The sequence below is a fragment of the Mastomys coucha genome, unplaced genomic scaffold (assembly GCF_008632895.1).
Source record: "Mastomys coucha isolate ucsf_1 unplaced genomic scaffold, UCSF_Mcou_1 pScaffold22, whole genome shotgun sequence".
NCBI lineage: Eukaryota > Metazoa > Chordata > Mammalia > Rodentia > Muridae > Mastomys > Mastomys coucha.
This window is the reverse complement of record NW_022196905.1, coordinates 28,482,156-28,507,393: the sequence shown is the minus strand read 5'-3', so window position 1 is coordinate 28,507,393 and position 25,238 is coordinate 28,482,156. Positions and strand designations below refer to the sequence as shown.

The 25,238-nt window shown below is 40.0% G+C and overlaps 1 protein-coding gene and 1 pseudogene across 5 annotated transcripts in view; one reads left to right on the top strand and one right to left on the bottom strand.

Moving 5' to 3' along the window:
- Positions 1 to 25,238, top strand: part of Poln (DNA polymerase nu) — a 146,714-nt gene that overhangs the window by 54,422 nt on the left and 67,054 nt on the right. For all 5 annotated transcript variants that reach the window (XM_031341031.1, XM_031341034.1, XM_031341032.1 and 2 more), the window contains 5 exons: positions 3,285 to 3,368; positions 4,213 to 4,308; positions 5,401 to 5,457; positions 7,341 to 7,394; positions 7,484 to 7,549. In XM_031341031.1, coding sequence (XP_031196891.1) covers positions 3,285 to 3,368; positions 4,213 to 4,308; positions 5,401 to 5,457; positions 7,341 to 7,394; positions 7,484 to 7,549 — 357 coding nt within the window. The remainder of the gene's footprint in view (positions 1 to 3,284; positions 3,369 to 4,212; positions 4,309 to 5,400; positions 5,458 to 7,340; positions 7,395 to 7,483; positions 7,550 to 25,238) is intronic.
- LOC116069977 lies at positions 13,094 to 13,504 on the bottom strand (annotated as a pseudogene).

The window sequence follows — 25,238 nt, the reverse complement described above, 5'->3', positions numbered from 1 at the left end:
CTTCAACAAATAAACAAACAAAAGCTTAGAGAAAAGCCTGATGCTAAGTGAAATAAAGGGAGTGGTAACTTCAGGACAAGACCCCATCCAGCTAAGCTTCCAACTTATAAAAAGGAATTAAAGAAGAGCTTAAGCCATATGGAAACCATCAAAAATAGAAAACTGATGCAAATGTAATTGAACATGGAGGCCAAGTTCCAGACCTGGTAAGCAGCAGAACTTGGCAGCTTTGGCCACAGTCAGTGTTTCTGGCTTTAGAGTCAAGGATACAAGAGGGGTTGTGGAATCTCTTTCCATGGCTAAGGAAAGCCACTGAGGTTAGCCATGTGTCAGGAGTGTCAATTCATGGAGGCTCAAAGAGGCCATTTTTTTTGGAACTATGAAGGTAAATCCTGGATTGGGTTGGAGATATCAAGATGTTGGAGATGGTCGAGTCGTGGGATATCACTGGATGTGGAATCAGCCCAAAAGAGAGAATTGGGTTTCAGTCAACAAAGCTAAAAGGAGTTGGAGCTCTAAAGAACAGTTTGACATTAGACATGGAGATGCAGAGTTTGGAGTTTGCCCTCCTGGTTTTCAGTATTGCTCTGGTCCAGTGTTTCCTCACCTATGCTGCTTTTTCTCTCTTTTGGAATAGTATGTGTATTCTGTGACATTGAGTATTGGAAGTATGTGACCTACTTTTTTATTTTGATTTTACAGGGGGTTACAATTAAGAAATTGCTATGAATTTCAGAGACTTTGAATTTTGGATTGTTAAGCAGTGTTGAGACTATGATAGACTATGGGGAATTTTGAAATTGGTCTGAATACATTTTTGCATTATGTTATGGCTATAAGCCTATGTATGAGGAACAGGGACTGGAAGTTTGAATAAGAATGGCCCTTGTATGTTGCAGCATTTTCTCTGTCCAATCACATTAGGGCAGTGACAGGCCTGTGATTGGACAGTAGTAGAGAGTTGGAGCTAGAAGTTGAGGAGGTAAAAGGGCAGAGAGCAGGAAGGGGCGGTGGATCTTCATCATGGAAGCAGAGGAAGAGGACGATTCAGACCCTGCGTGGTTATAACAACCAAGTTAAGGTTTTTACAAGGTTAGGATAATTGGGATAAACTATTGTCTTTATCATTGGGCTCTGAAATTATTGTATTGGCATTTTGTAAATTGTGACCTTATTACTATATAAACCTGATTAGATAATTAAGCCTTAAGAGTCATGCTTTACCGGGTACTAGGAGCTAGATGAATGATTGTGGGGGTGTGTAAAGCACTGCATGTAAGCAAGATGTTACTGCTAGCTGGGGGAAAATAGCAAGAACCCGCCGGGACATAGTGTGGCTGGATGGTACCAGCACAAGAACATGGACCGGCAAGAAAGAGAGTTTGTGGGGTGGATTAATTTTTTAAATTATTCCCACAACACCTGTAGGCTTATATATTCATATGCTTAGTCACTAGATACTAGTACTATTTTAGAGGATTAGAAGAATTTGGGGCTGTGTTGTTGTTGGAGGAACTGTGGTACTAGGAATAGGGTTTGAGGTTTCAAAAGCCCATGCCAAGCCCAGTGTCTGTCTGTCTCTGTTTCCCCCATCCCTCCCACTCCCCCTGAGCTCCCTCCTGCTCTCCTCTCCTCTCTATTTGGCTTGTGGATCAAGAGAACTCTCAGTCAGGTGATGGTAGCACAGCCTTTAGTCCCAGAACTCTGGAGGCAGAGGCAGCAAAGTTCTGAGTTTGAGGCCAGCCTGGTTTATAGACTAGGACACTTAGCCTGGTTTACAGTTTAGGACACTCAGGACTACACAGAGAAATCCTGTCTTGAAAAATCAAATTAAATACTTCCTTTTATAGGTGTTTTATAAGTGTTGCCTTGGTCATGCTCTTTACAGCAATATAATAGTGACTGACATGCATTCATATAGGGAGGATAAGCATTGACCTAGTGTGTGTATGTGGGGGGGCAGTTCTCCAGTGGGCCATCAAGGCCTAGACTAAGTTAGATTATTTTTCTTGTAAGGAATTTGCTCCCTACAGTTCATTCAAGGAATTGGTAGATTTCCTAAAGAATGAAAATATGGAAAGGTACATAAAGATGTATGAAAAATATTTTTTAATTTCATCTAAAGAACCCAAAAGATAACTCTGGTATCCCTCACCCAGGTTAAAGCATGGGATATCTAGAGCCTTATGTGCTTTTCCTGGCAGAAGTGTATTCTGTTACCCAAAGTAGCTACCACCCTGCCTTAGAAGGCACTTCATTCCTGTTTGTCTTCATATGTTCTTTATTTCAGTGTCTAAACAATATAGTCTGGCTTATTATTGAACTGTGGGTCAACCAATAGTAGACAGTCTCTCAACTGTCTGCATCTTCGCCTCAATGCTATCATTGTACTATGCCCTGCCATGGGTGGTGTCTAGCCCAGACAAGAGGCATCACATTGTCTGCAGGTTGCAACTATCATAGACCATGTATGAGTTTGGTCTCTTTTCCTTACTATTGATGAAGTAAATTGTTTTCTATTATCATTGGCTATTAGTTTCTCTTTGAAAACAATCATCAGGTCTCTAAAATGTCTCTCTCTCTCTCTCTCTCTCTCTCTCTCTCTCTCTCTGTGTGTGTGTGTGTGTGTGTGTGTGTGTGTAATGGTCTTTGGGGATTCGGTTTTTCTTCCACCATGTGAGTCCATGCAACTGAAGTTATCAGGCTTGTGCCTTTTACAGCCAGCCCTTCATCTAAGTCTTTTATATTTCCTCTTACTGACTTCGAGGACATTTTGATCTATTGTAGGGGTAAGCCTGTAACCCATATCTTTTTCTTTCTTTCTTTCTTTCTTTCTTTTTTTTTTTTTTTGAGACAGGATTTCTCTGTGTAGCCCTGGCTGTCCTGGAACTCACTCTGTGGACCAGGCTGGCCTCAAACTCAGAAATTTGCCTGCCTTTGCCTCCCAAGTGCTGGGACTAAAGGCATGTGTCATCACTGCTCGGCCAACCCATATCTTTTCTTTCTCTGTCTTATTTCTCATCATAATAGATCCCTTCCTAGTTCTAATAGTGATGCTCTCATTTTGGTGTACTTTTATTTTTGCTTCTTTAAGTTTTAGCTTGGTTTAGAGAAAAGTAATTTATGGGCCTGAAAATTCCACCACAAGTCTGCTTTTAAATGTTCATTTTGGTAAGCTATAGATGGCTTTTTATTCCATTAAAGTCTTTTGTTGAGAGGTTCTTGATGAGAATATTAAATTTTTTTAAATCATAAAGTCTATGAATGATGTTTCAAATTTTCAGGCTCGCCTCAAGGAATTGGAGCAAGAAGCCCATTTTGTTGCAGGAGAAAAGTTTCTTATAATGAGTAATAATCAACTTCGTGAGGTAAGGCTCAATTTCATTTTTTTTTTTTTTGAGACAGTAGCCCAGACTTGCCTATGTAGTGCATGGCTGTATGCTCACTCCAACCCATGACAGCCCTCCTGTCTCACCTTCCAAAAATACTGAGATTACAGCCGTGGACCACTGGTTGGTAATGTTAAATTTTGTCCTTTCAAAAACTAAGTGTCTTACTCAAGAATTTAAAAGATGGTGTCTTAGTCAGGGTTTCTATTCCTGCACAAACATTATGACCAAGAAGCAAGTTGGGGAGGAAAGGATTTATTCAGCTTACACTTCCATGTTGCTGTTCATCACCAAAGGAAGTCAGGACTGGAACTCAAGCAGGTCAGGAAGCAGGAGCTGATGCAGAGTCCATGGAGGGATGTTTCTTACTGGCTGGCTTCCCCTAGCTTGCTCAGCTTGCTTTGTTATAGAACCCAAGACTCCCAGCCCAGGGATGGTACCACCCACAAGGGGCCCTCCCCCCTTGATCACTAATTGAGAAAATGCCTTATAGCTGGATCTCATGGAGGCATTTTCTCAACTGAAGCTCCCTTCTCTGTGATAACTCCAGCTGTTATCAAGCTGACACACAAAACCAGCCAGTACAGAGGGTTCATTCTGAATTTATAATACTGTCTGAAAATGATATAAGGTACTCATGTTCTCACAAGTGATGAACATTATGAGATACATTAAGTCAAAGTCTTTATAGATGAGGAGCTAAGCCTGTTATCCTATCTATTCATGTGTGTATCTTCAGAGTAGTGGCTATACCTGTGATGGCTATGTTCATTTTTTTTCAAACCTGGATTTTTATTACACACATGCATCACTTTTGTTAAAGATCCTTTTTGGCAAGTTGAAGCTGCACCTGTTGAGTCAGAGGAAGCATCTTCCCAGAACTGGGCTACAGAACCAGCTGTCCACATCAGAAGCCATGGTAAGAGTCTAGCTTCCTTATCTTTCTGACATGGCCATGTGTCTCCACGAGGTACAAGCTGCCTTCTGTGCTGGCAGCAGACCCTTTAGACAAAGTGCTTTCACTCAGAGTTATGCTCCTGCTGTACACCAGCAGATGAGCAGGTAGCTGCCCTCCCGGAATGTCTGGCTGGCTATACTTCTGGAAAAGGATAATTTGGTGCAATTTTGTGTTTTTAAGTATGTGTGTGCATGTGTGTTTGAGAGTGCCTATGTGTGCATTTATGTGTGCATACATTTGTGTGTCTGGGCACATGAGTGTATTGGCTTGTGAGGCCAGGAGAGAAAGTAAATGGCAGGACAAAGGTGATAAGGCAAGAACGGGAGGAAAAAGGCAGATTTTGACATATTTTGTAGGGATAAACCATAGGACTTGCTGTGAGTGAGGCTGGAAGAAGGCCAAAGATGATTTCAGATGTAACTGATCTTTGCAGTCTATCACATCAGATCATCTTTAGTAATGTTGGGCACTCACAGGCACATATAACCACTTCCGTGGCCACACCATGTACCTGCTCTCATGGCAAGGAATACATATCCCAGTTTCCTAGGAGATCCTTCTTCTTTTCCAGTCCTTGAGCTCTATGACTGCTGGCTGCTTTTACCTCTTTTTGAACTCCATATTAACATATTAGGATCAGAAGTACTATGTGTTCAATACTGTGGCTTTAGGATTTCAAAGCTTATGCCAGCTCCCTGAAGTTTCACCCAGGCAAATGCTGGGTGCTGCTGTACCATGGATTTTATGTTTGGGACACTTGATTTATTCCTTTATGTGAGATTTAGATTTTGGTAATTTAAGGTCTGAAGAAGACTCTTATTTCTCAGCTTATATGAAGTAATTTTAGCTCCTTGGGTGGATGTCAGAATGATTTTTATAAGAGGTTGGGATTAAGAAACTTGATATGAGATTAAGATACTTTGTTAAGAATCTTCATTTTGGAAAATGTGTTAAATTACATCATTTATTACAAGCATGCTCTCCAATTGAAAGTAAACATTTAGAATGTTGAAATGAAGAAATTATATTGGTAATACATATTTTCATTTTTAGTTAAATTCTCTACAAGACCTTCACCCATTACCCAAGTTAATTTTGGAATATAGACAGGTAAGTTGATTACCCCCTCTCTCTCTTCTCTCTCTCTCTCTCTCTCTCTCTCTCTCTCTCTCTCTCTCTGTGTGTGTGTGTGTGTGTGTGTGTGTGTGTATGTGTGTGTGTAAACAGTTTGTGATGAAGGAGAACTATCCAACCTGTCTATCCACAATGCCATATTTGTTGACATGCTTTAACAGAGTTCTAAGGAGATAAAATGTTCTCAACCAGCTTTATCATGTCTTTTCTGTCCTGACACATACTTGTCCTTTATTTCATGTTTTCTACAATCCATTAATCACATTTACAAACCAAACAACAATGCTATTATTTACCGTGCCCTTGTCAGTCCCACTTCTTCATCACTGGATGTCATCTTACTCAAGTCCAAGTGTACTCTGCCCAACACTGGGAGCCCAAGGAGTCATAGGGGGAAGGAGATTGATGGCCTGTACCCAGTCTCTTCAAGTGAGAATGAGATGTCTATCATTTCTCACAATAGTCTTGTCATTCCCCTCACTCCCAGGCTCCAAGACAGTGATATTTACTGGCATGCCCCCTTTCCTCTCTTAGTTAATCACATTTTCTCTGCTCATATACCTGCCCTTTATTTCATGTTCTCTGTTATCCATTAACCACATTTACAAACCAAACAACACTGCTTTTGTTTACTGAGCCTACAGAAATGAGTTGGTGCCAACCTAGTGATCTTCCCGAAGTGATTGATATAAGGCTGGGGAGAGAACTAGAAAGGCCCACTGCTGGGGACACTGAGGAGAGTATTGAGAATCTGTGCAGTGAAGTGGAAATGTAAGGTTCTCTGGAAAGTCAGTTGTGCTGGATGGTGCTTTGCTGGGGTAAACACCTGAAAAAGTGTTTTCCTGAAGTGGAGACAGGTAAAAGACTAAGGCATACTAGTGAAGGAACATTTAGCTGAAGCAGACATAGGTGAAAGGATGTTCTGCTAAAGCAAACATGTGAAAGAACACATGATGAAGGATCCTTCACTAACAACATGCATGTATTTGGTCTGTCTATTGTGTAGTTGAGCTCTATTTGTTGGGGCTCCATAGAGAGAAATGCACCAAAAAAATAGTTCTGGTGGTGTTCTCAGGCTTTTTGCCACTTCTGAGGACTAGGACTGATTGGCAAAGTGATGTCAGCTGAGACAAACACACATGGAGTTTTGCCAAGTCAAACTAGTGCTGAGGCAAGACCCACAGAAGACACATTGAGGGATATAAATAGGACTCGATGGACAGTGACAGAGGCTGATCTAGGCTTGCTTACAGAGCTAGTTGTGCAATGCTTGTTGGTCTCCCCTCTTTGTTAAACTTCGCTTCACTGAGAGAGGCACAACTTCTCCTGGTGTTCCTGTTGGCCCCTCTTGCTGTGCCACCGCTGCTGACTTGTGTCTGCTGTCCTGACTTTACCCAACTGGACCGCTGGTAAGTCTGTGAAGTGTTTGCAAGTGGATCCAGTTGCTACTGCTGACCTGTGACCTGGACTGCTGTTTTCCAGACAACAGATGAGAGTTGCGCCAAGAATCTTTCTAAACAGGTCCACTTACCCAATATCCTTTCTTTTCCACTGCCTCTGGTGGTTGGTGGGCTACAAGGAAAATTAAAGCATTTAAGAACCATTGTTAAAAATAAGATTTTTTAAAAATTAAAGTTATAGTGCAATTTTGTAGTATTTCTGTAGCCTAGAAATACTGCAGAATGACAAACTGGCATCTTTCTTTGTCAATCTGTGTTATTCAATCCTGGCACCACTTGAGGTTGTCCAAGGTGTCGACACCACATGCCCATCTCTATGTGAACTGCTGCTATGGAGTTGGTCTCTTTGAATGCTTAAGCAAGTTTAAGAATATAACTATTCTTGTCTTTATGATGTAGGTTCACAAGATCAAGTCAACTTTTATAGATGGATTAGTAGCTTATATGAAAAAGGTAACTAAGGCTTAACAAAAAAGAAATTGGGATATTCTTTCTCACACCTTACTGCATAGGTTTAAACTGATTCTTCTTAATTGATCAAGGGCTCCATCTCTTCTATATGGAATCAGACTGGAACAGTGACAGGGAGACTTTCAGCCAAGCATCCTGTAAGTTACTTGCCTATTTCCATGTCTAATGTATGTTTGCATCTGCACATTCTGTTCCCAGAAGAGAACCTTATGGTGCTAATTGTGTTTTACTCTATGTGTTTATTTCTCTGGTGTTGAAGCATCACCTCTGTGCTCTGAGAACAAGAATAGATGTTTTCTATCCAGAAACTCACTTTGGTGAGGAGGGCAGAGGGATTTTTCTTGGGAAAGTGACTTAAACAAAAGTGCTATCTGAGAAAACCATCTCCATCTCATAATTACTAAAGGTTGGGTTTTGGTTTTTTGTTCTTTTTTTGTTTTGTTTTGTTTCGTTTTGTTTTTTGTTTTTTTTTTTGAGATTGGGTTTTTCTTTGTAGTCCTGGCTGGACTCCAACTTGCTGTGTAGACCAGGATGGCTTCAAACTCACAGAGAGGTCTGCTTGCCTCTGCCTCCCAAGTGCAGGGATTAAAGGTATGTGCACCGCCACCACCTGCCCTCATTTTTTAACTTTTCTTGTATTATACATTAATCTGAGTCCTCTTTGATTTAAATACATGATTTACATATATGAGTAATTAAGATATAAACTATATAATGTATATAGTTAGAAATATTTGACATAAAATAATGTGGAATTTTAAAAAATATAAGTCACCTTTCCCTGTTTGTTCTTCCCATAAGTCCCTAATTAGTAGTTAGGATTTTACCAGGTACATTAGTGTTCTCTAGAACAGTGGTTCTCAATCTTTCTAATTCTGTGACCCCTTAATACAGTTCCTCATGTTGTGATGACCCTTAACCATAAAATTATTTTCATTGCTACTTCATAACTTTTGCTATTGTTATGAATCATAAATATCTATGTTTTCTGATGGTCTTAAGTGACCCTTATGAAAGGTGACCTAAAAGGGTCACCACTCACAGGTTGAGAACCAGTGTTCTAGAAGAACAGAACTGATCTATACATAGATATAGAAAGGTGATTCATTACAAGGGCTTACAGGCTGTGGTCAAGCTAGTCTAATAATGATTGTCTACCAACGGAGAGCCTAAGAATCCAGTGGTTGTTCAGTCTAGGAGGTTGGATGTCTCCGCTAGTCTTCAGAATACTGAAGAAGTAGCTTCTAATGGCAGTGAAGGAATGGACTTGCCAGCAACAGTGAGTGCAAGTAGGCAAAGAGCAAGCTTCCTTCTTCTATGTCCCTTATGTAGGCTGCCACCAGAAGGTGTGGGCCAGATGAAAGCTAGCCACCTCAAAAGATCTATATTAAACATGGGTCTTCCGGATAGGGGGTTTCCGAAGGGGAGACCTGGAAAGGGGAAAACATTTGAAATGTAAATAAAGAAAATATCCAATTCAAAAGAAAAGAAAATAGAGCAATGACAGCTACCTATACAAGACTCACACCAAATATTCAAAAGATACAAAACTAGAAAGAATACATTTAGGAGGAAGTATGCAGTCAATGGGGGTGTGATAGGACAAGGTTTTAAGGGATGAATATGATCACAATGCGCTATATATGTGTATGAAACTCACAAAGATTAAAAAATGAAAGAAGACAATGTTATGAAAAATGTTATAAAAGTTATGCTTTTCTCAAAAAAGAAAAATGGGTCTTTCCCAGCTAGGTGGTGGTGGTGCACACCCTAATCCCAACACTCAAGTGGCAGAGGTAGGCAGATCTATGGCTTGTCTTAGGCTACTTTGTGGGTTCTTTTCTTCACCCTTCTCCACCCTTTTCCCCCACCCTTTCAACCTTTTAACACTTGATAGAAGAAAGGATAGAAAGGAAAGAGGGCGATATAATTGTTTGTTTGGTTGTTTTTGTTTTTTCTTTTTCTTTTGGTTTTTTGAGACAGGGTTTCTCTGTGTAACCCTGGCTGTCTTGGAACAAAGGCGTTCGACACCACTGCCCAGCTGGTGACGTAATTGTTAATCTACTTCCTGCTGATTAGGGATGTCAAGTTCCTTGGAGCAAGTTTGATCTTCGCTGTCAGGATATCTAATTTCTTCTTCTTTTTTATTCTCACACAACTATTTAACAAACTGCGACCAATAGCAAACAACCAACAACCCATCCTGTCTTTTAAGGCCCTAGCATTTATATACTCTCTGAAAAGTCCCCAGAATTCCAAACATCACACCATTGCAGAAACTGTAGCTGGCAAAATCAAGCCTCTGCTAGAGCACTAGGCAAGTCATAGTCAGCTGCTGTGGACAGTCTGAAGCAGCCCCATATCCCACACCTGAGATTAAAACAAAAACATATTCATATGATATTTCTGTGTTTTTTAAAGAAACTAAAATTCCAAGATTAATACCACATGGATTTCTGAGTTTGAGGCCTTCCCACTTCATATGATTTAATTAAGGGAAAAAAAAACCTCACAGGTATACACAGACACTTGGGATTTAAGTTAATTGCAGATGTAGTCAAGTTGTATCCATTGACACAGGCAAAAGAGGCACCTGCTGACCTAACTTGAGACTTTTTTAAAAAAGATTTTTTTTTTTCCAAGACAGGGTCTCACTAGATAGTGCTGGCTATCCTAGAACTCACTAAGCTGGCTTCAAACTCAGGTTCATCTGCTCCTGTCTCCAGAGTGTTAGGATTAAAGGTGTGGACCACCATGCCTGGCATTATGAATTTTTTTATTTTATGAAATTATAATATGATTATCATTCCTCCTACTTCCCTTTCCTTCTTCCCATGTACCCTTCCATGTAGCTGCTCTTGTTCCCTTTCAAATTCATGGCCTCTTTTCTTTTATTATTGTTATATACTTTTCCTAAATCTGTAAATGCAACCTGCTCAGTCTGTATAATGTTACTTGGTGTTGTATAACCAGTTTGGGGCTCTTCCTTGGGGAAGTTTATTTCTCCTGCTCTCAGCATTCCATAGTTGCTTGACATTCTTAGGCTAGCAGAAGGGCCTATGCAAATTCCCCTTTCGTGTTAGCATGCCTATTGATGTTATTGTTGTTCAGGTTCTATTTAGGCATCCATTGTTGATAAGACTTTTCTGGGGGACAAGATCTCACAACAAACTTCCTGCTCCTCTGACTCTTCTGAAATGATCTGTGAACCTTAGGTGCAGGAATTGTGTTATAAATGTATCAGTTGGAACTGGCCACCACACGATCTCTTATTCTTTGCATTTTGACCAGTTATGGTTTTCTGTAATAGTCTTAGTTGCATAGAGAAGTTTCTTTGATGAGCAGTGAGGACTACATGTATCTATGGGTATAAGGACACATTTAACATATAGATAGGGATTATTTAATAAAGTTTAGTAAGGTTTAGTAAAGTGATAGTAATAGGTTCTAGATCCATCTCAGGTCCTCTCTGGGTTACATGTTTAATGTACATGGTGTCTTCAGCAATAGCAACTTACCTTCCGTCTCTAGGAATCAAGGGCAACAATATTTAGTCTATGGTGTCTCATGACTAGTGGTAGAGTTTTAGTTAGATTATGTATGGCTCTTCAGGGAAGCATTGTCAGCCCAGAAGGGAAATTTTAATTTAAACTATATATGTATATGCACACTAGACTTACATATGTATTATATATAGTTTTAGGTAGACAGATAATAGATAATGTCAAACATTCTTACTGTCGTTTTACCCTCCTTCTTTCTTCCTTAAGTATAGCCCCATTTTCCACATTTCCCCCTTCAAATCACTTGTACCCTATTGCTCCTCCTTTCTACTGCTCCCTCTACCATGGCCCCCTTTCACTTTCCTGGTTTCTGCACTTATTCCAGTTTATTCCCTCACATATGAAGACTGAGAGCTGGAAATCACAGGTGAGAGAGAATATATGATGTTTGTCTTTTTGAGTTTCGGTTATCTCACTCAGTATGATTATTTCTTGTTCCATCCAGAACTGCAAAATTCATGATTTCAATTTTATTTACAGCTGAATAATCTTCCTCCATGTATGTGTATCACATTTATTATCTCTTCATCACCTGAATGGCACTTAGATTATATCTATTTCCTAGTTACTGTGACTAGAGCCACAGTGAGCATGGCTGAGCAAGTGTCGTAGAGGAGGATGTTGAGTCCTTTGGGCATATGCCTAGAGTTAGAATAGCTGAGTCATATGACAGATTAATTTTAGTTCTCCACAGTGATTTCCAGAGGCTGGACCAATTTGTAATCCCAACAGTGAACAAAGGTTCCCTTCCCCTCCATGTCTTCTCCAACATTTGTTGTCAGTTATTTTGTTGATCTTTGCCAGTCAACAACTGTTCTTAACTGCTGAGCTAACTCTGCAGTCACTGATTAATATTTTTTAAAAATTAGTTGTAACTGCAATATTTTCAGAAAATTGTTTTTTTTCACATATACCCCTCCCAAGATAAAGTTTCTGCTATTAGCTGCAGTCATTTCTACTCATTTCTGTGTTACTCTGCTTCTAGTGACAGAAAGTGTAAAGTGTTTTGTCTTTTGGTTTCCCTGCATCTTTTTCCACATTTTAACATTTCAATGAGGTAATAATAGGTTATGATGTATTCAAAATTATAAAAACATTGATTTTTAATTGATTATGCTGAAATTTCATCATTGTATATAAGGTAATTATTTTGGCACAAGTTTTTTACAGTAGCTGCTTAAAAGTGTTGTTAGAAAATACTGCCAGGCCTGGTGGCGCACACCTTTAGTCCCAGCACAGGGAGGCAGAGACAGGTGGATCTCTATGAGTTTGAAGCCAGTCTGGTTTACAGAGTGAGTTCCAGGACAGCCAGAGCTACCCCATGGAGAAAGGGAGAGATAGAGGTAGAGATAGAGATAGAGGGAGAGGAAAAAAGACAAATATCTGTATCCTTCTGGAGGTTGTTTTTTTCCCCATGTGAGTTGAGATTTTCCTACTTCTTTGTGCCAGGGAATTTGAGGTTATTTACTAGACATTTTGAAAGTTTGAGTCTTATTTTGAAAATCCACTAAAATAGTGATGCTTTTGTTTTAGTTCCAGTGGCCTGGTTAGGCTTAGGTTTCAAGTTCTGATGGCTGTGGTGCCACTGTATCCTGCTCTCAGTCTTTGAGGTAACCATTTAGATAGTTTCATGTGGCAGCCACCCAGTGGTCAGTCTAGGAATTAACTGAGCAGGACTGGATGACCCTAGACAGGTACAGCTACCTGATCCAGTGTTAATTTTTTTGAGGTGCTGTCTTTCTGTAGTTTCTCTCATTGTTTCTGGGTCTTTGGCAATCTCTTTTCTTGGTCTTCTAACCAGAAACCTGAGGCTTTAATAATCTGAAGCTACTGTACACTCTCTGCTACTAATCATATGTAAAGTACCAAGCATACCCCATGCTTGAGGGTAACAAATGATAATGCTTTGGGTTCTGGTCTGCTTCTCTAGTCTGTGTCCTGCTTTAATTTATCAGCGTACTGTCTAGTTTTCATAGCTGTATTCAGTGGAATGTATTCACTATATCTTACCAAAGTCACCTTTGGTTTTTTTTTTCATTTTTTTAATATATATATATATATATATATATATATATATATATATATATTTAACTTTTAGTGATGAAAACAAAAATATACTTAAAAGCAAAGCTTCTGGAAAAACCATTTGTTCTTCCCTGTCTTGTATTGCTCCTCAAACTTGACCTTGGCCTCCCACCTGACTGTGTGTTTCAAAGCTGGGTCTTTGAACACATCCTTGTTGACAACAGTCTTGTCCAAGGGGATATCCACAGAGTATCCTGTAGGCATGAGGTGGTTGTAGTTATAAACTTTCACAAAGGATTTGATCTTGGGTTGCTTGGCTGTTTTCTTCTTGCCCATGGCAGCTGTCACTTTTCGGGGATAGTGGTCAATTCCAGGTACCAGAGCATGGCTGTAAGAGTGGTCTGAGGTGCCATCATCAGTGTTCTTCATGATGATGGCTTTGCATCCAGAATAGCGTCCAGCCAGGACCAGCATCACTTTCCCAGGTTTCATGAACTTGCCCATTTCAACAGCAAACAGCCAGCACCCAGCAGAGAGGAAAGAAACTGTTTTTTTTTTTTTCATTTTTAACAGCATTATTGAGGCAAATTTAATATACCAGAAATTTCACATGTTATTACAAACAGTCTGATGAATTGTGATGTATGCATTCAACCATGAAACTTGTCCTGACTATCTCAGCCAACCATTGGACTGAGCACAAGGTCCCCAATGGAGAAACTAGAGAAAGGACCGAAGGAGTTGAAGGAGCTTACAGCCTCATAGGAGGAACAACAATATGAACAAACCAGTAACCCCAGAGCTCCCAGGGACTAAACCACCAACCAAAGAGTACACATAGAGGGTCCTCCCATGGTTCTAGCTGCATATGTAGCAGAGGATGGCCTTGTAGGACATCAATGGGAAGAGAAGTCCTTGGTCCTGAGCAAGCTTGATGCCCCAGTGTAGGGAAATGACAGGACAGGGAAGCAGGAGTTGGTGGGTTTGTGAGCAAGGCGGGGGTTGGGGGGGATAGGATAGGGAGTTTTCGGAGGGGAAACCAGGAAAGGGGAATAACATTTGAAATGTAAATAAATAAAATATTTAATAAAGAGAAAAAGAGAAAAAATATAGCAACCATAGCTATGACCTGAAATATCTTTGTTACCCGTTATAATGTCTCCCCTCAACTTGTGTGTGTGTCCCAGTTTTGTCACTATAGATTGCTTACATTTCCAGGAAGCTCATGTTGATGGAGTCACATAGTGTTTACTTTTTTCTGACCTCTTTGGCAGACTTATTATATTCAGACTCATTCATGTTGATTTGTGTTTTGATACTTTGTTCTTTTTTTATTGCTGAGCAGTATTCCATTCAGTCTGTGCACCACAGTTTGTTTATGAATTCCTTTATCAATCTATTTGGGATTGTTTCCTGTTTGGGATGTAAATATGTATATTTGTGCATGTTCTTTATGCACATATATAAAATACATGTATAATAAAATAATAGTTGGATCATACACTAAGTGTGTATTATGTGCTGCTTTCCCTTTTTCATCTTCTGTCTCTCTCTCTCCTTTTTTTTTTTTTTTTTTTTCTGAGAGACAGTAATCACCATGTCTTAGCTGATCTAAGGGCTGGACTCTAACTCACAGCAGCTCTCTTGCCTCTGCCTCCTGAGCTCTGGGATTAAAGGCTTGAGCTACCTGGTTGTACTTCACTTCTTAAGGGGTAGTACTGCAACTTGACATTCTTCACTTGGTCTTAGCCAAAAGGCTGAGAAGTGATGCCTTTTGACATTCTTACCAGCAGTGGATGAAGAGTCCATTTCCCTCCATCAGTTCCCACCATATAGTTGATCCTAAGATGGAGGGAGGGAGGGAAGGAAGAAGAGAGGGGAAGAAGGAAGGAAGGAGAGAGAGAGAGAGAGAAAGAGAGAGAGAGAGAGAGAGAGAGCACATTGTTCCCTATTGACCTACCAGCGAAGCTCTACTCCCTTATTTGCATAACTTCTGCAATAGCTCTACCATCTGGGAGGCCTCACAGTTAACCCTTCACGCTTACCTATTCAGGAGATGCCTCTTGTTTATTTATTGTTAGACAATTCATACCATATATGATATATTTTTATCATTCTCACTTTCTATTTCCCTTTCATATCCCCCTCAGATTCCCTCTAGAATTCTGTTTCCTCCCAATATGGCCTCATCCTGCTACCATACTTTCCTCCTCCCCCTCTCTCTCTTTTCTTCCTTTCCCTAACCCACTGATTTTAATTAGGGTTGCTAACATGTGTGGGTACAGGTTTAGCAACTGGACCATGGATAACTTAGCTGTGGCTACATCCCTGAAGAAAGATTCCCCCATCCCTCAGTAGGTGTTTATTGCCTTAGCACTGTTATGGACCTTTTTATGCCTGCCCCAGCTCTTAATAATGACATAGAGACTTATTTTTATTTATTAATATCTTTTGGCCTTAAACTAGGCTTATTCCCAACTAACTCATAACTCAATTACTCCATTTATACTAATCTACATTCTGCTACATGGCTGGTTACTTCTCCTCAGTTTTATACATCTGACTTCCACCGAGGCTCAGTGGCGAATCTTCCAGTGCCTGACTTCTTCCCAGAATTCCTCACTCTGTCTGGATGTCCCACCTTACTATTCTGCCTTATGCTATAGGCCATAGACATTTTGTTTTGTTTTGTTTTAACCAAACAAAAGGTGCCTTAGGTAAGCAAGGAAAGACAGATATATCTTCATACAGTGTGGATAAACATTATCCCTTCAGACCCTTGACAGGAGGATAGAGGTATCATGTGCCCCTTCCCCATCATGCCATGATGATAAGTTCAGATGTTGTGTAGGTCTTGTGCAGATAACAATAGCTGGTGAGTTCATGAGTGTACTAACTGTCATATTCAGAAGGCAGTGTTTTATTCCTCCTTATCTTCCATCTTTTACATTCTCTCCCCACCTTCTTCTGTGATGTTCGCTGACCCTGAAAAGATGTCCTATTTAAGGTGAGTACTCAGTAGTCACCTACTCTCAGCACTTTGACCAGTTCTGAGTCTTGGCATTACTGCTGTTCACTGTAAAAGAGAACTGTCTCTGATCAAGTTTGCTAGCAGCACTAATCTATGGATATAAACTAAACATATTTGGAAGATGGTTGACAACATGTCCATTTAGTAAAACAGTAGTAGGTTCTTCTGTGGCCTAGCACATACCTAAAACCCAGGAGCATTTGACCAGATGTTTAGTACTAGACATGAAGTACTTCTGTGGAGTAGGCCTCAAATCCAACCTGAAAGCAAAGGTTATAACACTGTTGTGCCAGTGAACACATCTTACCTGGCAAGTCAGTATTGTAACACGCAGGATCTACCTCTGGTAAGATCTGTAATGACTTTTCTCCTGTGTAGAGAGGCATTATACATACTGGCTAGCAGAAAGGCAGTTTTCAGGTCAGCTCTAACTGTATTTATGTCCTGCAACCAAAGTATGTGATATCTTCAGCAGTAGGATTTTACCTTCCTGATGAACAACCAAGAGCATATTGCAACAAACAATAGCTTGTATTTTTTGAGAGGTGGGGAATTTTAGAATCTCCTTGATCAACAACTCATAAGGGGGTATTCCATAACTGACACTGGAGTTTTCCCATGGCTTCTGGGAACAGCATACTGCCATTCAAACTTATTCATTCATTCACTTTACATCACAGCCCCCAATCCTTCCTCTTTTCCAAGTCCCACCCTCACAACACCTCTCCCCTATTATACCCCCTTTTTAAGCTTGAGGAAAATATTATTACCATTTAAAAGAAAAAGAAAACAGGGCAGGGAAGTTGTACATCTCAACAGCTGCTCAGGAGAGAATAGAGAAGGGAAAGAAACCATGCAGAGCTGGGCATGGTGGTGCATGCCTTTAATCCCAGTAGAGGCAGAGGCAGTGGCAGAGGCAGAGGCAGAGAGGCAGAGAGGCAGAGAGAGGCAGAGAGGCAGAGAGGCAAAGAGAGAGGCAGAGAGAGAGGCAGAGAGGCAGAGGCAGAGGCAGAGAGGCAGAGGCAGAGAGGCAGAGGCAGGCAGATTTCTGAGTTAGAGGCCAGCCAGTTCTACAGAGTGAGTTCCAGGACAGCCAGGGCTACACAGAGAAGCCCTGCCTCAAAACAAAAACAAAACACAAAACAAACAAACAAAAAAGAAACAAGCCACGCCATTTAAATTAAGCCTGTATGGAGGTCAGCTAGCAAACAAGCAGCCACAAAACAGAAAGGGAGAATTAGAGAATATGTCAGAAAGCCCCAAAATACTAGAGAAAAAACATACCTTGGCTCTGGTCAGCATCCAAAAGAAGAGAAGAAAAGGGAAAGTTATGCCTTTCTGAGTTAAGACTAGAATCTCCTGGCAGATTCAGAAGGACTGTGCTAAGGAGTAAGAATTCTGACATGGAGAAGTACATTATCTCTTAAAGGGTAATTATTTCTCCTTTCTCTTCAGTATGGCTTAAGATGAGTACCTGCTTCCTGGTGGGTAGTTCCTTAGCCAGGTGCTTGGTTTGCCTGACTACACTGATTTCCAGGAGGAGGCATGTTTCCATGTAGAAATGGGTTACATTCTTTCCTGAGGCATTTCTTTCTAAAAAGAGAACCCTAAAATCACTTAGGACATAGAGTATTGATATAATCCATTTCTACTATGAAAGTCTAGAGATCCAGTTCTAAAGCTGTTCACCAGAGGGATTATTCATGTCTGGCCAGAGTGCAATTCCTTTTTTGAAAAAAAAAAGTTATTTTTATATACATGACTGTTTTGCCTGCCTGTATGTCTGTGTACCATATGCCTGTGGGAGCCAGAAGAGGGTGTCAGATCCCTTGAGACTGGAGTTACAGTGTTAAGCTGCTGTGTGGGTCTAGAAATCAAACCCCTGTCCTCAGGAAGAACAACTGATACTGTTAACTACAAGCCAACTCTGTAGCCACTGAAACTACTTTTCAAAAAATATTTTTTAAAATTAGTTTACAAAGTAGTAGGTTGCCATAAGGCTTTTCAAATGTCTTTAGCTCCACTCCCCCATTTCCCCACTGCCACCCTCAGTATTAAACTCCAATATTTCCCTCATCTGATTTCATATCATGTATGTTCTGGTACTTGCTCTCCATCTGAAGGCTCTTGCCCCCTCATGGACCTTCACTAGTTTCCTAATCTCTACAGACTCTCCAAATTAAACACACAGATCTAAAAATTTAAAGCTAGGATCTGTGTATGAGACAGATCCTGTGACATTTGCCTGGGCCTAGGTTATCTCATTTCATATATTTCCATTTTCATACATTTCCTGTGAACTTCATGATTTCTTTTCTTCTCACAGTTGAGTGAAATGGATCTTTTTTTAAAGATCCACTTTCTTCCTTGTCTTTCACATTAGGCCCCTTGACTTTCTCCCAAAGCTCACTGAGACTCATCTTTTGCCTTTACCATAATTTTTTTTTTTTTTTGGGTTTTTCAAGACAGAGTTTCTCTGTGTAGTTCTGGTTGTCCTGGGATTCACTCTGTAGACCAGGCTGGCCTTGAACTCAGAAATCTGCCTGCCTCTGCCTCCCAAGTGCTGGGATTAAAGGCGTGCCACCACTGCCCAGCCATAAATTTATTTCTTGTTTTCAGTTTGGATAGTATGTTTGTTTTATATCACTGTAACCAAATGCTTATATAAACAACTTAAAAAGAGAAAAGATTCATTTTGACTCACAGTTTCAGAGGACAATAGATGTACTGGCAGTTGAATGTCAACTTGACACATAAGTCATCTGGAAAGAGAAACTCTCAACTGAGGAATTGCCTCCATAAGATTGGGCTGTAGGCAAATATGTAGGGCATTTTCTTCATTAACTGTTGATATGGGAAAGCTCAGTTTACTGCCATTAATATGGGAGGGTCCAGTTCACTGTGGGTGGTGCCATCCCTGGCAGATGGTTCTGAGATATATAAGAAAGCTAGCTAAGCAAGCCATGGAGAGCAAGCCAGTATATGGTGTGAAATATGATATAATATATAAACACTAGTATATGGCCTATGCTCCAGGTTCCTGCCCTGACTTATTTGATAATGGGCTGTGATGTGGAAATGGAAGTAAAATAAATCCTTTCCTCCCCAAGTTGCTTTTGGTTATGGGGTTTCTTTTGTTTTGTTTTTCTTCACAATATTTTTATTGGCTATTTAGGAATTTCACATCATGGACCCTGATCACACTTACTTCCCAGTCCTCCCAGGATTGTTCCCCAACCCTTGTGACCTCCCCCATAGGCTTATATTTTTCAAAACCTATTTTTAATAAGGGTACTTAACTGCTTTAACCTCGCTTCTAGCCCACCATCCACCAGAGGTAGTGGAAAGGAAAGGTTAATATGGCAAAGGAGGATATATGTAGACCTGTTTAGAAATAGTTCTTTGGAAAGAATCCAGTTTGCACTGTCAGCAGTTCAGTTCACACAGATCAGCAGCAACAGCTCGACCCACTTAAACACCATTCACAAATCAGCAACTGCAGTATGATCCAGAAGAAACCACAAGGCTCTGCAGATTGCCATGTGTCCATGGAAGGGCCAAGAAGCTGCCTGACCACCACCAGAAGTTCTTTGGTGGCATTTTTCTCTATGAAGTCACAACAAATGATGACCAGCAAAGAGTGGCAAGGTGAACCAATACCATACTGCAGCGTTCACTGTCTATCGGGTTATATTGATACCCTTTCCAAACATCACGTGTTCTCTCAAGCATCTGCTCTACCAAAACATCACATGACCTTTTCCCAGGCAGCTTCCAGAAAAACATCACATGTCTGTTCTCAGCAAAACATCCTCCCAGGTGTCTGATTCAGCAAAAACATACTGTCATAAGACAGTTTCCAGAAAAACATCACATGACACAACTGAGTCTCCAAAGAAACCAGAAATTCCCACTTCACCCCACCCCCAAAACCCTACAAGTACAATTTGTGTTGCCTATATATTCAATGGAGCACAGCCAAACTTCCAATAGCCAATCTCTTAAAGAAAACAGTCTTTCCATCCTTATCACAATATGTAAGAGATCTCTTTGATGGTTTCCGGTCTAGGCTGTTACTTTTGGCACGGGAGTTGTCACTGAAGCCTTCTCGGTCCCTCTTTCTTTCTTTCTTTCTTTCTTTTTTTTTTTAAATTTTTATGTCCCTCCTTCTTAACTGTGAGTTTGCAGTCATCTATGCTACTGCAGATGTAGTTTCCTTGCCCTTTATGCTCCCATCAGGGGCATAGATCATGAACTTCCTCATAATTTCTGGCAACAGCAAGGATCAAGGACATAAACATGGCACAGGGTCATGGAGTTTTGCCACATCAATGGAAACCCTAAAACTCAATAGACATGGATGGGTAATAAATCTTTATAATTACCCTCCCCCACCATGGGATGAGGTATTTGTAAATAGTTTATCTGACTTTATAGTTTTTCTGACTTTATTCTCATGGGTTGTCTAGAAGGCCAAAAGAAGTGTTCCAACTATAGCTGATTATTCTTCACCCTTGAGGAAAGCCTTTTAAAAGTATTCTTCTAAGCGTCTATGAATTCTGAGCCTTTCACAAATACCTTTGTGACCTGAACTTTGTTCTCTAGTCCTTTGAATGGCTGTCTGCAGGTGGTGGTAATTTCTTCATATGCATGCAAGGATCAGCGCTTTGCTAAATATTTAGCTGAGTGGTGGGCTCAAAAAGTGATGTTTTTTTGAATTATCTGATTTTCATTATGAGAATGAATTTTCTTTCAATTGTGTATATCCCAAATGGGAGTAAAAGCTCCCATCTAGTACATTTTAATTTGTCTAAACTTCTGTCTTATGTTCTGCATTGAAATGGCTTGTCAAGGACCCTTCCCTCTGTCAGAGTCAGTCTTTTGTCCTTAGGTTCTCCCTGGTCATGGTGCTTATGGCACTGCATTTCTAGAAGCCTGAACACCTGTTTTTATCTTGCTAGTCATAAGTTCCATGTGAATAGGAGCCTTTTCAGCCTATTTCTCTGTTTATGGAATGTGTTACTTGCTCTTGTTGCTCTGGCATGGGATCATCATTAGGATTTCAGAATGGTAAAAAGCATGGCTAGATCTCTTCCCCACCTGAAACATGAGCCATGAAGTCTTTAGTTTTCTTCTAAGTTCTTCTTTTCTCCCAAATCAGACCTTGGGGCTTAGACCTTTTGGTCCCTTTTTAAGTCCTGTTCAGAACCACTATTTTCTCTACAGAGGCCTTCTCATGGGAGGAGCAGGGGAACTTTGCTCTCTCTGTGCTTGCCAGGAGCCACATTATTCCATCTAATACCTCTTATCACACATGGCTTAAATGTCCTGTCTAGTATTTCTCCATTATCGGGGCCAGTTTTTGTCAATGCCCTTATTTACTGCAGTACTACTCGTGATGCTGGCTCAGAGGTTATCAATGTTACAAAATTAAAAAATTCTGACCTTTCACATTGTGTTTTTCTTTAGTGTTCTGAGTTCTTGGTTTTCTTCTCTGTGTTTTTTTTTTTAAGGTTACAGCTGAATAATTAGAAATATTAACATCCCATGTATTATTAATTGGATTTTTACTTTCATTTCTTTATGAGTAGCTTTTCTTTCCTAGTGTTCCTTACTTCTACAACTGTCTTAAGTGACCTCCTGGCATGTTTGTACAGCTTATTAGTACCTGCCTAGGTCATTACTGAATCACCTGATAGGACCTATGGTGCCTTTGCATTCCAGCCACTGCTCCTATTACCTCTGCTCCCTTGCTGCCCCTGAATCCCTCCACATATTCTCCAGAGTAGTCTTCTTTCCCAGTCAGTGATTCTGAGCCCCACACAGAAGACCTGCCTTAGCAAGCCTTGTTCATGTCTCCATCCCAGTTTATTGGTTCTTCCTTTCTCTCTACGTGAGGAACAAAGCCTACTATTGCAGTTAAGCATGCCATTCATTCAGTTTAAGAACTTAAATGTCACCCGGTGGCACTGAAATCCTGTTTATCCTTTCCTAGATATTTTTTTCCAAGTCACTGTCCTTTTCTATCCCAAATGCAGTGTTTATTGTCCCAGTTATATGTCCCTAAATAGTAGTGTGCCACTTAAACATATTAGTAATAACTTCAGAGTATCTTCTTTCTACTGTGCTTTCTCTCAAGTTCTAATTGAGAGCCAGAGCTGAGCAGGACTCCTTTATTCTCAACTGTATCTCCTCACTTGGAGAGACTGAGGCTCAGCCCCAATGGCTGGAAGCCTCTCAATGGCAAAAGGGGCAGGAATGAATACATATCAGATGGTATTTCAAAACCATCTTTGTGCTATGAAGTATTTTGTTCAGTTAAAGCTGCTTCTGTTTCTGTGTCTGTATCCTTCACAAAGGCCTTTGCTTTGTATTTATTGAATAGCATATAAAGCATTGCATGGAGAAGGAATAAGGATGCTTTACAGAAGCCTTTAATAAAGTTTTACAAAGGATGAAACGTTACTGACACCAACTGACTCAACTGACCTCTATAACAACCAACTTCAAATGGATTTATCAATCTATATTCATGTTGCTTCCAGCATTTATGGTAGATATTTGTTTTATAAGGTTGCTTTCATCATATTTGCTATTTTCAACATGTCTTACTGAGGTCAGAGTGTCAGAGTTCTCTAGAGGAATAGAATTTGCAGTGTGTATATGTGTGTCTGTATGTATGTGTATCTCTCTCTGTGTGTATTATATAAACTCATGGTCCAGTGGCATGAAAGAATATAACTTAAGATGTCAGCTGTGCATTAGCTTAGGTAAAAATTGATAACATGGAAAATCCAAGGCAAGTAAGATTGTTTCGTCAGTCTCTTAAAGGTGGGTTAAATAGACAGGCTGAGTATATATAGGAAGATGTCAGTTTTACGTCCTAAGTGACTCCTGGCTGTGCTATTAACTTTGGCTGTGAAGTGCAGTGAAAGTTACAATCTCTTGTAATTTAAGAGGCATTTTCATAATAATGTAACACCACTTAGTAGGGAGGCATTTGTTTTGTTTGTTACTCATGATGAGTGCTGTTTTCTTTCAGTATTGTTTTTCAATTATTCACCCATTTAGTCTTTTACCTAATTTCATTTTAGAAGTTTGTCTCATTTTTGTTAATTTGTGAGAGTTCTTCATATTTTATGGGTATTTTCTTTGTTTCTTCATATTTTATGGGTATATCTTTTGACTATGGTTGGTTTCATGTTGTGTAGTCTTTGATTTTTTTCAGTATCAAGTTTATAGTTTTTATATCTTACATATTCTTATTTTTTGTTTCTATTTTGAGACAGACATAAGCTCAAGTGATCCTCCTTCCTCATCCTTCCTTGCAGCTGGGACTACAAGTGGATACCACAATATCTGATGCTGTGCCATTTAAGGAATCTTTACTTGCATGGCAATTACAAAGATGCTCAAATTCTATATTTTGCAATGTGTTTTTAATCCTACTAAAACCTACAAGTATGGTATAGATACAATCATTTTCCATTTGGATAACTGCTTGTTATAATATTTCTGAACAACAATGTGTGAAGCTGTAACTCTGAATATTTGGTAAATGCCTGATGAAATAACCTTGGCTTAGGAGCAATATCCTTATTATAATTTGGGTTTTGTTTTGTTTTTGTTTTTGTTTTGTTTTTCTTTTAAGATCTGACTATGTAGTTCTGGCTGCTCTGGAAGTCACTATGTAAACAAGAATGGCCTTGAATTTATAGAGATCTACCCTCCTCTGCCTTCTGAATGCTGGGATTAAGAGTGAGCACCACCAGGTCTGGCCTTTAACAGGGATTTTTATTTTACCTATTTCATAGTACATTTTTCTCCAGTCTGTAAAGTTCACACATGCACTGCTGACAGCATCCTCTGCATTTTCTGTGCAGCAATGAGCCTTCAATATTGATGTTCTTCTTCTTCTTTCCTTTTTCTTTGTCAGTCTAATGAGAGTTTTGTTGATTTTAGAGATATTTTCAAATAACCAAGTACTTGCTCTGTTGATCCCCTCCCCCCATTTTCATTGGTTGGTGTCTGTTGTCTATTATTTCTATTCTTCTGCTTGATGTGGGTTTATTTTTCTTTCCTTCTAGTTTCTCGAACTTAGATTGTTGCTGAAGGCTTTCTTTTTTATGCTGTGAACTTCCTTCCCTCTTAGTGCTGCTATAACTACATTCTACACAGTTTGCTATATTATATTTTATCAAAGAAAAAAAAAAACAGAAACAAGCAGAGTTAAGCCATCCAGGAAGACTATATCTAAGACTATTGCAATAAGTTCGGGAGGCTGAGCTCAACTCTGGATACAAACAGGGACAGATAGGGACTTGGAGCACAGGCAGGGTGAGGGGTCAGTGGATGGAAAATTACAAAGAAGAATTTGGCTATGTATCTAGGTAGGAGGATCTAAGCTAAATCTAAGCTAACCTCCATCACAAATCTTTTCTTTGGTGTTTTACAGGAAAAAACTTTGTCTAAAAGTTTTCTGTCTTGTAGGCTACAAGCAACAGTGGTCTTTTGTTAGATGTCTTTTGTTTATTTGTTTGTTTTATTTGTTTAGTTTTTGTGGATATTAGCTTTTCTTTATTAGATGTTTTCCTTATTTACATGTCATACAATATCTTCTTTCCCAGTTTCCCCTCCAAAAAAAGAAAAAAATTAAAATAAAATAAAAAAACAAAAACAAAAACAAACCCCTGTTCCCTCCCTCCTCCCCCTGCTCACCACCCCACCCTCTCCTGCTTACTGGCCCTGGAATTCCCCTACACTGGGGCATAGAACATTCACAGAGCCAAGGGCCTTTCCTCCCATTGATGACCGACTTGGCCATCCTCTGCTTCATATGCTGCTGGAGCTCTGGGTCCCTCCATGTGTACTCTTTGGTTGGAGTTTTAGTCCCTGGGAGCTCTGAAGGTACTAGGTAGTTCATATTGTTGTTCGTCCTAAGGGGCTGCAAACCCTTCAGCTCCTTGGGTCCTTTCTCTAGCTCTTTCATTGGGGATCCTGTTCTCAGTCCAATGGATGGCTGTGAGCCTCTACTTCTGTATTAGTTGGGTACTGTTAGAGCTTCTCAGGAGACAGCTATCAGGCTCCTGTCATCCAGCACTTGCTGGCATCCACAATAGTGTCTTGGTATGGTGATTGCATATGGGAAGGATCCCCAGGTGGAGCAGTCTCTGGATTGTCCTTCCTTCAGTCTCTGCTCCATAGTTT